Source organism: Drosophila elegans, unplaced genomic scaffold, assembly GCF_018152505.1.
Source record: "Drosophila elegans isolate 14027-0461.03 unplaced genomic scaffold, ASM1815250v1 contig_492, whole genome shotgun sequence".
Classification (NCBI taxonomy): Eukaryota; Metazoa; Arthropoda; class Insecta; order Diptera; family Drosophilidae; genus Drosophila; species Drosophila elegans.
Window position 1 is genome coordinate 780,103 of NW_024545879.1, and position 16,367 is coordinate 796,469.

At 32.8% G+C, this 16,367-nt stretch overlaps 1 protein-coding gene across 5 annotated transcripts in view; it reads left to right on the forward strand.

Moving 5' to 3' along the window:
• The window catches only part of LOC108149906 (angiopoietin-2), a 269,820-nt gene extending 253,938 nt beyond the window's left edge, over nt 1-15,882 (forward strand). For 4 of the 5 annotated variants that reach the window (XM_041709766.1, XM_041709767.1, XM_041709765.1 and 1 more), the window contains one exon: nt 15,570-15,882. In XM_041709766.1, the coding sequence (XP_041565700.1) occupies nt 15,570-15,761 (192 nt within the window). In that variant the 3' untranslated portion in view covers nt 15,762-15,882. The remainder of the gene's footprint in view (nt 1-15,569) is intronic. The other variant, XM_041709769.1, reaches the window with a different exon arrangement.
• The last annotated feature ends 485 nt before the right edge of the window (nt 15,883-16,367 follow it).

Genomic DNA, 16,367 nt, shown 5'->3' on the forward strand with positions numbered 1-16,367 from the left:
TAAACAACGTTTTTAAAATAACTGTCCTGTGCATGAATGAATAAACTATGAATAATACCTAGTCTCGAACAAAAAACAGTTATATGTTGTATATATGTCCATATGAAGAAATCGATTCCTCTAAATTTTTCGCCGCATATTCGAAGTGTCTGTCAGGAGGGAAATAAAATTCCGGCAATTTCGCTATTTTGTTAGCGCAACATGGTATTTATAGAACCACTTTCACTTTGCTAAGTCGCTCGGGACATTCGTACGCATAAAATGCGGAAAAAAGGCCAAAAAAACGGGTTTTTGTGGCAAGCCATTTATTCACCGATTTCAGCGAATTAAAAGGGCAAAATTTTTTTGCAACTAATTCACTTGCCTAATAATGCCTCTTTGGTTTTGAACGTAAATTTACTTTGTCGCTGGGGTCATTTTTTCTTGTCTTAATACTAAAAACACAAGTTTTGTGTTGTTCTATTTGTGTAATTTATTAAACTAAGGCATACTTATTATGTTTTTAAGTGACTAAAAATATGTAACGTATTAATTTTATAAAATATGTAACAACAAATAGCCTTCAGAATAATATATATATATATTTAAATATTTATTTAAATAAATTACTTGTCATGCAATAGTCATTATATAAATATTGCAGCAATTAGATTTTAGAATAATTTCAAAATTAGTGGTAAATATAGGAATTATACAAATAATAAAGCGCGATTTGCAATTCATTGGAATTTCGCGAGCTTATTTCTTTGAGCTCTTTCGTATGCGCTGATTGCGTTAAACTTTAAAATGATTTCCGCTAATGTTTGTTTTTCTTTACCTTGCCATTTTATTTATTTTCGCATATTTTAATTTAAAGTTTACGATTTTTTCCTAATTAAAAAAATTACCTTTTCGAAAACTTACGATGTTGCTCGGGACAAACTTTACTGAGTTTTTAATCAGATAATTTTATTATATTGAAAAAAATTTGGGGCTTAATCGTAATACAAATATCTGTTTGAGTGATGGATATCGACGCAGTTTTAAGAAGATATGTTCTCCAACGGCGCTTGGGACAATGGAAAAGACAATAATATAAAGCAAAAACTTAACGCTATTCGCAATCGCAAACTGCTTTTTCTTTTTTTTTTTAATTTTTTACACCTTGACAGACATTTAGAAGAGATAAAGTGTCCCTTTAAGAACAAACATCAAAACAAAACTCTAGATTTGTACAAAAACGTAAAGTTTCGCAAGGACAACTTTCCAATTCAATATCTTGTAACAGGATATGAAAATAGCATATATTTTTTTAAAGTAATAAAATATCATTCCTTCCATTGAGAAAAATATTTTTAAAACAAGTCTGTTCGATAACTTTAAATTTTTTTGTCGTGGTTGACATTCTAATGGATATGTAAGTATCGCACAAAACTTAATTCTGTGAACCGACATGAACAGTTCAGTACAGTTGCTAAATAGAGAAACATACACTTTCCAAAAATTCATTTCCCATTGATCCATTTTAAAGAGAAGCTATGTAATCGTGAAACTCTAAAAATCAGCTTTTAAGGTTATTAACATCAGTGGAAATTCAGGTAGAATATCAATATAATTATATTATACCACAATTATAAGACATCTGCAAAATGCTAATTGAAATCCAGAAAAATTGTTGATTTCTTAAACTAGAGGCTTAACAAAACTGTATGACGAAAGTGAATACAGTCCTTGTCAATAACGTACCGTTACTTTTTATTTTTGGCCTAACTTCGACGTTAAATACCATAACAAGAACATCAGAGGAAATGAACGAAAAGTTCAAAGCGATGGAAGACGAAATAATGAGGTTGAACAAGGAAGTACTCGAAAATCAATATGTCAATCGGATGGCACTAGCTGTTTTAAATTACACAATTGCTGGAAAGTTTTGAGAAAACGCAAGGATCAATTAAAAATTTATTAATTGATCTCAATCACGGTCGGGTTAACCCTCAATTCTTAAAACCACCGCAAAAAAAAAGGAAATTGCACTTATTAAGGAAAAACTAGCACCGAGCCCAAGCGATTATGGATGAGAAACTCGTCATACACGCAGAAATACCGTTGTTCGTTCAGGAAGCATCAACAGTGTACAGAATGATACCAATATCATTCGGAAGTTATACCAAAAAAATCGATTCTCAGTTAAAGGCTGATTTGTTAATATACAACTTTAACATAGACTCACGCTTTGAAAACAAATACACAAATAAAAGCCTGCTCTCGTCAAAGTAATCAGCATTTTCTTTGTCGAGGAAACTGGGTCTGGAAATCAGCCACTGACAATTCCTGTGAGTTATCGGACCTAAAGCAAAATCGGAACCCAACATGTGAATTCCAGGGAAAGCCGAAACGTGTGGGTAGAATTGTCTACTTCAAATTCTTGGCTGTATTAGGTTTTCATCGACCCGGTGTTGGAATGGACATGTGGAAACCATCGAACCAATGGCATCTAGGCTTATAAACAATACATACGATATAATTAACATTAAAAAGCAACTAGAAGAACAAAAAGCTGAAAATATTAAGTTAAGAGGAATTAATATCCATACTGCTAGTGGGCATTTGGCCCTAATTGTTATAATTATAACAATAATCGTAATAAGTTTAATTTATGTTAGACGTACTTGTAAGAATGATAAGAAACAAATTAATATAGAATTCGGGATACCAATGAATTCATTAAATTCAAGTAAATAGAGGCATTCTGCGGGGGGCCTTACCGCAGAATATTCACATGTGAACATGGATAATTAGGTTGCTGGTGCAACACCACTTCAGATTACACTTGTGACCTGAGAAGCATGTTCCCCTTCTTACAAAAATAGAATGGGATAGCCCAAAGAATTGACATTTGACATTTATGTATGCATGTATCATTGTAGTGAGTATCCACTGTGCTTAAACAAATACACAAAACTAGGGCAGCTAACTGAAATATGAATGCGCCTCAGAAATCAACTTATGGGAAGCGCAAGTGTCAGCGAATTCCCATGGCTTGAGTGTAGACAACTACAATGAATACATATACATACAAATGCAACTTCTCTCGCGATCTCGTTTATATATGAGCATAGAATTGTTACATAGAAGGCCTCTGCTGCCCGCTGCTGAGATTAGCTGGCCGGCAGCCGCAAGCCACCAATTTGTGAATCAATAAAAATTCGGCGATGAAATAAAATAGTCATACCGGAACGGTTGTATGGTTTTATTTATCCCTTGATGGAACATAAAAATATTACTTAACTAAAATATTACTTTAAAACAGGTCGACCGTGACATTCTTACTACAATCTTCGGATACTCGCGCTTTTGACGAAAATCGTAGCGTTTACATATATCACAAAAACGCAACACAGTTTTTAAAACAAACATAATCGACAAGCTAATCTTGGCTAACACAACAACTAACTTAAAAACACAATAATAAACCAACTTAAAAACAATATAATAATAAAATATAAAACAAGTAGCAGTAACGAGAACGAGATTTCACCAAAAGTAACAACAAAAATTCGAAGCAAAATGTTTGCAATGGAAACCTGTGCGATGACCGGCACCGGTACCGCCTGAGCCCATAGGCCCCGGACACTAGCAGCAGAATGAACAAGTGTGAAAGAAATGGAAAATCCTTCTACACCAACGAAGGAAACCTAAAAGTGTGGTAGGCAAAACGCCGACTGCATCAACGCGGCATACTTATGAGTGCGGAAGGCATTCCGTCTTCTGCACCAACGTGGCAGGTCCCTGCCCCTGTTGAGCAAAGGGTCGCACCAAGCCCAGAAGAGGCTTTGCAGTTGTGTCACAATGATGGACCCCGTCCCCTCACAATAGCTGAGTACCGGGCACGACAAGAGCGCAAAAAACTAACCCAGAAGAGGAAAAGAAGCGGAAAAAGGACAAAGCTTCTTCGATTAATCAAGGTCTACTTAAAAGTAGCCAAGACCCCGCAGAAAAAAGAAGCCCACGAGGGCTGCATTTATGCCAATGCCTAAGTTGCCTTTAATTGTGAACAACCTCTAACTCAACCCGATGCCCGAAAGCGCTGCTTGAAAAATACTAACCACTGTTAGGCCTTATACTAAAATCGTATGGAGATATTTTAATTATATAGAGCGACACATTGTAAATCTGCCATGTGAAACATTACTTTACCCAATATTTTCTTCACTTTCCTAATTTTCTTTTAAATGAATAATAGTATAAATAAAGGAATAGAACTTAAAAATAATAGTTCGCCATATACACTTGGCATAAAATATAGAATTTGGGAAAATATTCCCAAGATGGGTAGTAGACACAACAGTTGTTGATTCAACGGCGAACGTCGTTAATAAAATAGAATCTAAAATTATTTATACAAATACAATAACAATACTATTAATAATAATTGTAATTATAATGCTAGCAAGTGTTGTCCTAAAAATCTATAAATTTAATAATAGGTGTTAAGAGAAGAGATTCCTGAGTCGAGCAAACAACCTCGATAAATAACAAAAAAAGAAAAAAAAACTTGCCTTTTATAATTGCAATCATTATTAAAAGAAACAAATTTGTTCTTTAACATAATAATAATCGAACTACTTTTATAGCCCCAAGTATAGGTAGATGAACAAAGCAATGATTAACGTATAGGCAGTTTTGAATACCTATATGAGGGATCCAAATTTTAGTGAAAGAATAATAACATTGGTCTCAACGACTCCGATCACTATCTAAGAGCTAGATGTTGTATATATTTCAGCGTATAATTTAATTCTCACCATTAATACACTGCTCTAGTAAACAAAAAGCAATGGTATTGAACACCATACCGGTTGTTCATGTGAGAAAAATTCGAAGCGAGCATGACTTATTAGATAGAACTAGTATTTCAATAGTATACATAAATAATTCATATCCATATTATAATGGAATGGTGTAAATTATATAAGGATCTAAATAAATTAAAATTTCGATATATCATATAAATCGTTAACGCAAAATAGAACAACACAACAAACCACTATTGATAAACATGTGAAAATATTAGTAACTCACTTCAACAATGCGCGTATGAGCAAAGAAATCGACTAGATAAAAATCGTTGGTCTGAAGTATCGAAATTTCTGAACAAACTTCGATCGAATTTAATAACTATAAAAGGAAGGTATAATTTAAATATTTCAATACCAGCAATCCTAAGCACCCCTTTGAAGGTAGAAACCGGCGACGAATTGGAATCATCAGATCCACCAGTACCGACCCGGTACATGTAGAAGAATCTGAGCTTGACAGTCCAGAAATAGAAGAGAAAGATTTGAATAATCTTACAATTCCAGCAGTACTTTTTCAATCTGAATTATTAGATTAGGAACCAGTTGATTCCGATTGCGAAATCAAACAACTACAAATATTAAAAATGCCGCACGATACTGTTGCCCAACGGGCATATATTAAAGATATAGCAAATGCTATTCCAGAATTCAACAGACAAAAAATCAATCTTCAAGGATTTACCACAGCCTGGAAATAAGTAAACCTAACTAAAGGAACATTTGAAAAGATAGCTGTTGAAGTCATAATATCAAAAATAGTGGGTTCAACTTCGAATAAAGTGCAAAATTAATCTACTGTCAACGGAATTATTAAAAAATTACAAGACACAATTATCGGCGAAACATCCGATGTAATTAAAGCAAAAATGTCAAAAACAACTCAAAAAGGAAAAACAGCGAAAAAATTTACGAATGAAATTGACAACCTACGGAAGCTACTTAAAGTTTCCTATATAGACGAAGGATTAGCCGTTGAACAGGCAGACAAATTCAAGGAGGCTATAAACACAATGGTCAAAAATTGTGAGCATGGCCGATTCAAAATAATACTTGAGGCAGGCAACTTCTCATTATCGAATGAGGCCGTCACAAAGTACATACTATGTAGTACAGACATGACGGGTAATGCTAACGCAATGCTATTTGCAAACAAAGGACAGACCTACAGAGGCAAAAACTTCAGAGGTAACTACCGTAATAGCGGTAGAGGAAATGGTCGTGGTTACTACCAAAATAATGGGTATTACCAATACAACGGCTACAACCGAAATTGCGGTTACAACCAAAATAACGGTTATAATCGAAACTATAACAACCAGACCAATTACTATATTAGAGGTCGTGGAAATTATGGAGGACACAACAATAACCACGGCAACACACAACAAAACAACAATGTCCGCCTTACCCAGCCAGTTTCGGGAAACTCACAGACCCCTTTAGATATGAGAAATTAAAAATACCAACGGCTTATACAATTAATCTCAATCTCAATATTTTCGTACCATTTATTAGTTCAGAAACAGGGAAACATATTACGTTCCTTGTAGATACGGGAGCAAATATTTCACTTTTAAATGGAAATGCAGTTACCTTTAAAAATATACAAACAAAAGATTCAATAAATATTCAGGGAATAGGAATTAAATCCAAAGGACTTTGTCCAATAGAACTCCAAACAGACAAATATATAGTTCCATATAATTTTCATATAGTAAATCAAGATTTTGGGATTCCATGCGATGGAATAATAGGAATCGATTTTAATAAATATTTAACTGTCAAATAGGATGGGTTTATAATAAGACCAAATAATATAGACATTCACATTTATGTTCCAATAACATATACTTCTGGTAATAATACAATTCTTCTACCAGCCCTATCTTAAATAGTACGAAAAATGCTTAGAAATAATGTCCGATACTGATACTATATTAATACCAAATCATGAGATTGTCACATTGTCGATACCATCACCTCAAAACAGAATGCATTTGTCCGATTACTTAACACCACCAGTACCAATCATTTGATTAGTATAAAAAATTTAATATGTGAACCAATTTCAGATTATAATGTAATTTAAAACACTTCAAGTAACAGAGAACAAAACATTATGGAAGAACTACAAAAAAATGTTTCTGTTCAATTTAAAGAACAATTAACTGAACTATGTGAAAACTATACCGACGTATTCGGTCTAGAAACCGAGTCAATAACAACAAATAGTTTTTACAAGCAAAAATTGAGATTTAAAAAATTATCGAAACCAGCACAGTCAAATTCAAAAACAAGTAGGAAAATTAATTAAAGACCATATAGTTGGACAATATAGAAACATAATGTCGTTTTCAACGAGCAATGGCTCATAACGTTTGACTTGAAGCTTCTCAAGCATTCCTTTATATGGATGATTTAATTGTCATTAGATGTTCCGAAAAACATATGCTCAAAAACCTAAAAGACCTCTTTGAAATATGCAGAAAATACAATTTTAAACTACCTCCACAAAAATGTTAATTTTTTTAGCATGAAGTGACTTTCCTTGGTCATAAATGCACAGACAAAGGAATCCTATCGGACGACAAAAAATATGATGTCATAAAAAAGTATTCTGTCCCACTTGATCCAGATAGCGCTAGAAGATTTATAGCATTTTGCAATTATTATAGACGTTTCATTAAAAACTTCGCCGACTATTGTTGAATGTTCCATTTGAATGGTCTTCCGAACGCCAAAACTCATTTCAATATTTAAAAGATAAACCTATAGAACCAACTTTGTTACAATACCCCGATTTCCTTAAAGAAGTTTGTATAATAACGGATGCAAGTAAACAAGCATGTGTCCCGATAGCATATGCATCACGTTCATTTACAGAAGCAGAAATCAATAAAAGCAGTACAGAACAGGAACTACCAGCAATTCATTGGCAATTACACATTTTCGACCATATATTTATGGCAAACATTTAAACTTAAAACTGATCACGGACCACTAACATACTTATCTACAATGATCAATCCTAGTTCAAAACTCACACGTATGCGACTCGAATTAGAGGAATATGATTTCACAGTTGAGTATCTAAAGGGAAAAGATAACTTCGTAGCAGGCAATTAAAAATCTTCAAAATATTACGGTAAATATATTACAAGTCACTACGAGATTACAAAATAGACAGAAAATCAAAACTGCGCAGTTTCAAAATCAGATTCGGATTTACAAAAGCAGCCGACAGCTTCTAAGCACAAAATATTTGACGTCATTCGCAATGAAGATGTTAAAAAAGTAGTGACTTTGCATTTAACAGCATCAAATTGTTCCCTTAAAAAAGGAAAAAAATATATATGCAAGAATAAAAGTTGAAGATCTATATACCAATGGAATATTCGATTTAGATCAATTTTTCCAAAGGCTGGAAAAAACAGCCGGTATAAATAAGATTAACCAACTTAAGATGGCACTGAGCGAAAAAATCTTTGAAATTATTTCAATTGATATATTCAAAATTATGGGCAATAAAATTTTAATGAATTTAATAGTAGCGGTGACCACAATAAATAACAAAAAGAAAAATAAGCTATACTGTCTAGACTACACAATGATCTAATACAAGGTGGACATACAGGATTTACAAAAACGCTAGCAAAAATAAAAAGACATTGGAAAACATGACTCGTGACGTTGCAAACCACGTTCAATGTCAACAGGCCAAAACAACAAAGCACACAAAAACACCGTTAACTATTACAGAAACCCCTCTTAAAGCATTTGATAGAGTGTAAGTGGTTACGATCGCTCCATTACCTAAATCAGATCAAGGTAACGATACGCAGTCACCTTAATTTGTGACTTAACAAAATATCTTGTCATATATTATATATTATATTTTAATCCTTTATTCTGAAGTACGGTTCACTGAATACATTTATTACGGACTTGGGAACAGAATATAAGAATTCATTAATCAATGATTTATCTAAATACCTAAACATTGAAATCATAACTTCTATCGCACACCACCACCAGACCTTAAGTACTATCGAAAGAAGTCACAGAACATTAAACGAATACGTTCGATCCTACATCTCGTCCGACGAACAGATTGGGATGTTTGGATGTAACACTACACCCTCTGTGGTACACGATTACTGTCCTTATGAACATTTCATTTAACTCTAACGAACATATTTCACCTCTATACAATATAGATGACTATGCCAAAGAATCAAAGTTCAGACGTGAGAATGCATATAAAAGAGCACGATCAATGATTTAACTAAATAAAAAACGGCCAAAACAAATATATGACAAGTATACTAAAGATTTTAAATTAGAAGTAGGAAATGAGGTTTTATTAAAAAACGAAATAGGTCATAAAACAAAACATATTCTTAAGAAAATAACTTCATTACATTACGTTGTTTTTCAAAAGTAGTGAGATGTAGTATGCATGTATCATTGTAGTGAGTACCCACTGTACCTCAATAAAAACACAAAACTAGGGCAGCCAAGTGAAATATAAATGCGCCTCAGAACTCAACTTATGGGAAGCGCAAGTGTCAGCGAATTCCCATGGCTTGAGTGCAGACAACAACAATGAATACATATACATGCAAATACAACTTCTCTCGCGCTCTCGTTTATATATGAGCATAGAATTGTTACATAAAAGGCCTCTGCTGCCCGCTGCTGAGATTAGCTGGCAGCACAGTCGCAAGCCACCAATTTGTGAATCAATAAAAATTCGGCGATGGAATAAAAGAGTCATACCGGAACGGTTGTGTTGTTTAATTTATGCCTTGATGGAACATAAACATATTACTTAATTACACATATTACTTTAAAACATTTATGACATACACTTGTCACCGAAATAGAGTATACATATAAACTCCTAGAACTAAGCCCTATAATTGGTTACGCAGAAGAACTCTGTACTAGTACATAAGTGGAAAAGGGTATAAAAGACTCGATGAGCGCCAAATAAAGATCAGTTCCTAACGAAATACTGTTGTGTTTTAGGCAGGGATTCGGCGGTTAGCCGTATATGTTGCTAGTTGAACGGAGCGATTTTAGCTGCCCCCAAGACACGCGAAACACGCTGCTTAATATATATATAATAATATATAGAAATAAAAAACATTAAAGAACAGCAAAGTTATAATATTTTTATTTGTTTTTCGATTGTTCCCATGGGAGCTATATGCTATAATTGTCCGATCCGGCTCGTTCCGACTTATACTATACTACCTGCAATAGAAAGACAACTTATGGGAAAGTTTCATGCAGATAGCTTTAAAACTGAGAGACTAGTGTGCATCACATTGTAAATCTGCCATTTGAAACATTACTTTACCCAATATTTTCCTCACTTTCCTAATTTTCTTTTTAAATGAATAATAGTATAAATAAAGAAATAGAACTTAAAAATAATAATTCGCCATATACACTTGGCATAAAATATAGAATTTGCGAAAATATTCACAAAAGTTGTTGATTCAACGGCGAACGTCGTTAATAAAATAGAATCTGAAAATATTTATACAAATACAATAACAATACTATTAATAATAATTGTAATTATAATGCTAGCAAGTGTTGTCCTAAAAATCTATAAATTTAATAATAGGTGTTAAGAGAAGAGATTCCTGAGTCGAGCAAACAACCTCGATAAATGACAAATGACAAAAAAAACTTGCCTTTTATAATTGCAATCATTATTAAAAGAAACAAATTTGTTCTTTAACATAATAATAATCGAACTACTTTTATAGCCCCAAGTATAGGTAGATGAACAAAGCAATGATTAACGTAGAGGCAGTTTTGAATACCTATATGAGGGATCCAAATTTTAGTGAAAGAATAATAACATTGGTCTCAACGACTCCGATCACTATCTAAGAGCTAGATGTTGTATATATTTCAGCGTATAATTTAATTCTCACCATTAATACACTGCTCTAGTAAACAAAAAGCAATGGTATTGAACACCATACCGGTTGTTCATGTGAGAAAAATTCGAAGCGAGCATGACTTATTAGATAGAACTAGTATTTCAATAGTATACATAAATAATTCATATCCATATTATAATGGAATGGTGTGAATTATATAAGGATCTAAATAAATTAAAATTTCGATATATCATATAAATCGTTAACGCAAAATAGAACAACACAACAAATCACTATTGATAAACATGTGAAAATATTAGTAACTCACTTCAACAATGCGCGTATGAGCAAAGAAATCGACTAGACAAAAATCGTTGGTCTGAAGTATCGAAATTTCTGAACAAACTTCGATCGAATTTAATAACTATAAAAGGAAGGTATAATTTAAATATTTCAATACCAGCAATCCTAAGCACCCCTTTGAAGGTAGAAACCGGCGACGAATTGGAATCATCAGATCCACCAGTACCGACCCGGTACATGTAGAAGAATCTGAGCTTGACAGTCCAGAAATAGAAGAGAAAGATTTGAATAATCTTACAATTCCAGCAGTACTTTTTCAATCTGAATTATTAGATTAGGAACCAGTTGATTCCGATTGCGAAATCAAACAACTACAAATATTAAAAATGCCGCACGATACTGTTGCCCAACGGGCATATATTAAAGATATAGCAAATGCTATTCCAGAATTCAACAGACAAAAAATCAATCTTCAAGGATTTATCACAGCCTGGAAATAAGTAAACCTAACTAAAGGAACATTTGAAAAGATAGCTGTTGAAGTCATAATATCAAAAATAGTGGGTTCAACTTCGAATAAAGTGCAAAATTAATCTACTGTCAACGGAATTATTAAAAAATTACAAGACACAATTATCGGCGAAACATCCGATGTAATTAAAGCAAAAATGTCAAAAACAACTCAAAAAGGAAAAACAGCGAAAAAATTTACGAATGAAATTGACAACCTACGGAAGCTACTTAAAGCTTCGTATATTGACGAAGGATTAGCCGCTGAACAGGCAGACAAATTCAAGGAGGCTATAAACACAATGGTCAAAAATTGTGAGCATGGCCGATTCAAAATAATATTTGAGGCAGGCAACTTCTCCTTAACGAATGAGGCCGTCACAAAGTACATACTATGTAGTACAGACATGACGGGTAATGCTAACGCAATGCTATTTGCAAACAAAGGACAGACCTACAGAGGCAAAAACTTCAGAGGTAACTACTGTAATAGCGGTAGAGGAAATGGTCGTGGTAACTACCAAAATAATGGGTATTACCAATACAACGGCTACAACCGAAATTGCGGTTACAACCAAAATAACGGTTATAATCGAAACTATAACAACCAGACCAATTACTATAATAGAGGTCGTGGAAATTATGGAGGACACAACAATAACCACCGCAACAAACAACAAAACAACAATGTCCGCCTTACCCAGCCAGTTTCGGGAAACTCACAGACCCCTTTAGATACGAGAAATTAAAAATACCAACGGCTTATACAATTAATCTCAATCTCAATATTTTCGTACCATTTATTAATTCAGAAACAGGGAAGCATATTACGTTCCTTGTAGATACGGGAGCAAATATTTCAGTTTTAAATGAAAATGCAGATACCTTTAAAAATATACAAACAAAAAATTCAATAAATATTCAAGGAATAGGAATTAAATCCAAAGGACTTTGTCCAATAGAACTCCAAACAGACAAGTATATAATTCCATATAATTTTCATATAGTAAATCAATATTTTGGGATTCCATGCGATGGAATAATAGGAATCGATTTTAATAAATATTTAACTGTCAAATAGATCTTAACCCTACAAAGGATTGGTTTATAATAAGACCAAATAATATAGACATTCACATTTATGTTCCAATAACATATACTTCTGGTAATAATACAATTCTTCTACCAGCCCTATCTTAAGTAGTACGAAAAATGCTTAGAAATAATGTCCGATACTGATACTATATTAATACCAAATCATGAGATTGTCACATTGTCAATACCATCACATCAGAACAGAATGCATTTGTCCGATTACTTAACACCACCAGTACCAATCATTTGATTAGTATAAAAAATTTAATATGTGAACCAATTTCAGATTATAATGTAATTTAAAACACTTCAAGTAAACGAGAACAAAACATTATGGAAGAACTACAAAAAAATGTTTCTGTTCAATTTAGAGAACAATTAACTGAACTATGTGAAAACTATACCGACGTATTCGGTCTAGAAACCGAGTCAATAACAACAAATAGTTTTTACAACCAAAAATTGAAATTTAAAAAATTATCGAAACCAGCACAGTCAAGTTGAGGAAATTCAAAAACAAGTAGGAAAATTAATTAAAGACCATATAGTTAGACAATATAGAAACATAATGTCGTTTTCAACGAGCAATGGCTCATAACGTTTGACTTGAAGCTTCTCAAGCATTCCTTTATATGGATGATTTAATTGTCATTAGATGTTCCGAAAAACATATGCTCAAAAACCTATGCAGAAAATACAATTTTAAACTACCTCCACAAACATGCTAATTTTTTAAGCATGAAGTGACTTTCCTTGGTCATAAATGCACAGACAAAGGAATTCTATCGGACGACAAAAAATATGATGTCATAAAAAACTATTCTGTCCCACTTGATCCAGATAGCGCTAGAAGATTTATAGCATTTTGCAATTATTATAGACGTTTCATTAAAAACTTCGCCGACTATTGTTGAATGTTCCATTTGAATGGTCTTCCGAACGCCAAAACTCATTTCAATATTTAAAAGATAAACCTATAGAACCAACTTTGTTACAATACCCCGATTTCCTTAAAGAAGTTTGTATAATAACGGATGCAAGTAAACAAGCATGTGTCCCGATAGCATATGCATCACGTTCATTTACAGAAGCAGAAATCAATAAAAGCAGTACAGAACAGGAACTACCAGCAATTCATTGGCAATTACACATTTTCGACCATATATTTATGGCAAACATTTAAACTTAAAACTGATCACGGACCACTAACATACTTATCTACAATGATCAATCCTAGTTCAAAACTCACACGTATGCGACTCGAATTAGAGGAATATGATTTCACAGTTGAGTATCTAAAGGGAAAAGATAACTTCGTAGCAGGCAATTAAAAATCTTCAAAATATTACGGTAAATATATTACAAGTCACTACGAGATTACAAAATAGACAGAAAATCAAAACTGCGCAGTTTCAAAATCAGATTCGGATTTACAAAAGCAGCCGACAGCTTCTAAGCACAAAATATTTGACGTCATTCGCAATGAAGATGTTAAAAAAGTAGTGACTTTGCATTTAACAGCATCAAATTGTTCCCTTAAAAAAGGAAAAAAATATATATGCAAGAATAAAAGTTGAAGATCTATATACCAATGGAATATTCGATTTAGATCAATTTTTCCAAAGGCTGGAAAAAACAGCCGGTATAAATAAGATTAACCAACTTAAGATGGCACTGAGCGAAAAAATCTTTGAAATTATTTCAATTGATATATTCAAAATTATGGGCAATAAAATTTTAATGAATTTAATAGTAGCGGTGACCACAATAAATAACAAAAAGAAAAATAAGCTATACTGTCTAGACTACACAATGATCCAATACAAGGTGGACATACAGGATTTACAAAAACGCTAGCAAAAATAAAAAGACATTGGAAAACATGACTCGTGACGTTGCAAACCACGTTCAATGTCAACAGGCCAAAACAACAAAGCACACAAAAACACCGTTAACTATTACAGAAACACCTCTTAAGGCATTTGATAGAGTGTTAGTGGTTACGATCGGTCCATTACCTAAATCAGATCAAGGTAACGATACGCAGTCACCTTAATTTGTGACTTAACAAAATATCTTGTCACCATTCCAATATCAGATAAAAGTGCAAAAACTGTAGCAAAAGTTATATTTTAATCCTTTATTCTAAAGTACGGTTCACTGAATACATTTATTACGGACTTGGGAACAGAATATAAGAATTCAGTAATCAATGATTTATCTAAATACCTAAACATTGAAGTCATAACTTCTATCGCACACCACCACCAGACCTTAAGTACTATCGAAAGAAGTCACAGAACATTTAACGAATACGTTCGATCATACATCTCTCCCGGATCGGACGACTATAGCATATAGCTCCCATAGGAACAATCGGAAAAATAAAAGAAAAAAATTATAACTTTGCTGTTTTTTAATATTTTGTTTAGTTCTTCGACATTTTGTAATGGTTAAATATTTCCGATTTACGGTTTAAATTTCATCAAAATCGGACGAGTATATCACATAGCTTCCATAGAAATATTAAAAATATATAAAGCAACTATTTAATATTTGAGCTGCAAATCATCATAGCTTCAATGTTTTTCAACATATACGCAATTAAATCATAATTTTAATGTTTTCAAAAGTATTTAATTCTTGCAATAGGGTATATGAACTTCGGCTTGCCGAAGTTTACTTTTTTTCTTGTTAAACTTTCTTTCCTTCCTTTTCGCAACCTTGAATTTGATATTAGTTTTTGTTCCCAAAAAACTAATAGGTTTTTCCGACCTATTTAATATACGACTGGAAGATATATAACAATACCTTTATTTTAATTAGTTTCCTACAATTGCGTGATAAAACAGTTTTAGTCTTAGTAGTTGACTTATAATTTATATTATGTATAAAAAAAATTTTTTTAACATTTTTTTAGGGTGGCTGGTGGTGGAAATCCTGTGGACGGGGATTAAATGGTCTATATCTTCATGATCCCCAAGACCTAACTGCTCGTCAAGGAATTGTGTGGTTTCGTTGGAGGGGCTGGGACTATACATTAAAAAAGTCCACAATGATGATTCGGCCAAAAATACCACAACAACAGACAACGTCTGCAACATCTTTATAGTTTTTAGTACGTACCTATAACGTTTCCTCAAGTATACAATTTTATTTATAGTTATTTTAAAATAGACAAATTTTACTTTGTAAAGATAATAATCGAAAATAAAACGTAAGCCCATGCTAAAAAAAACTTTGGTAGGGTCCGTGGTTTCAAAATCTTAAAGAGGTAAGTTGGATTGATAATAGGAATAAATTTGTATTTGAAGAATAAAGTTCACAGAATTACTGCTTACATTCTTGAATACTGTGTTAACGCGATGTTAAAGTAAACAAAGAGGGAGGCAAATTTCGGCTTATCATATTTACTTACCCCTACGGCTATTGGATTTCAACAAAAAAGCGGAATTCTGAATTATTACTATTATTTTTATACGGACGACTGTAACAAAATCTCCCATGGGAACAATAAAAAATTAAAAAAAAATTTTTAAATAAAACTTTGCTATTTTGTAATTTTTTTTTAGAAATTCTTTTTGTCTTATTAATAATTTTACAGTTTAGAATTACGCATTTAATTTTATTAAAATCGGAAAACGATATCATATAGCTGCCATAGGAACTTGTGAATAATTGAGCTGCAAATCGTCATGGCTTCAATGTTTTTAAACTT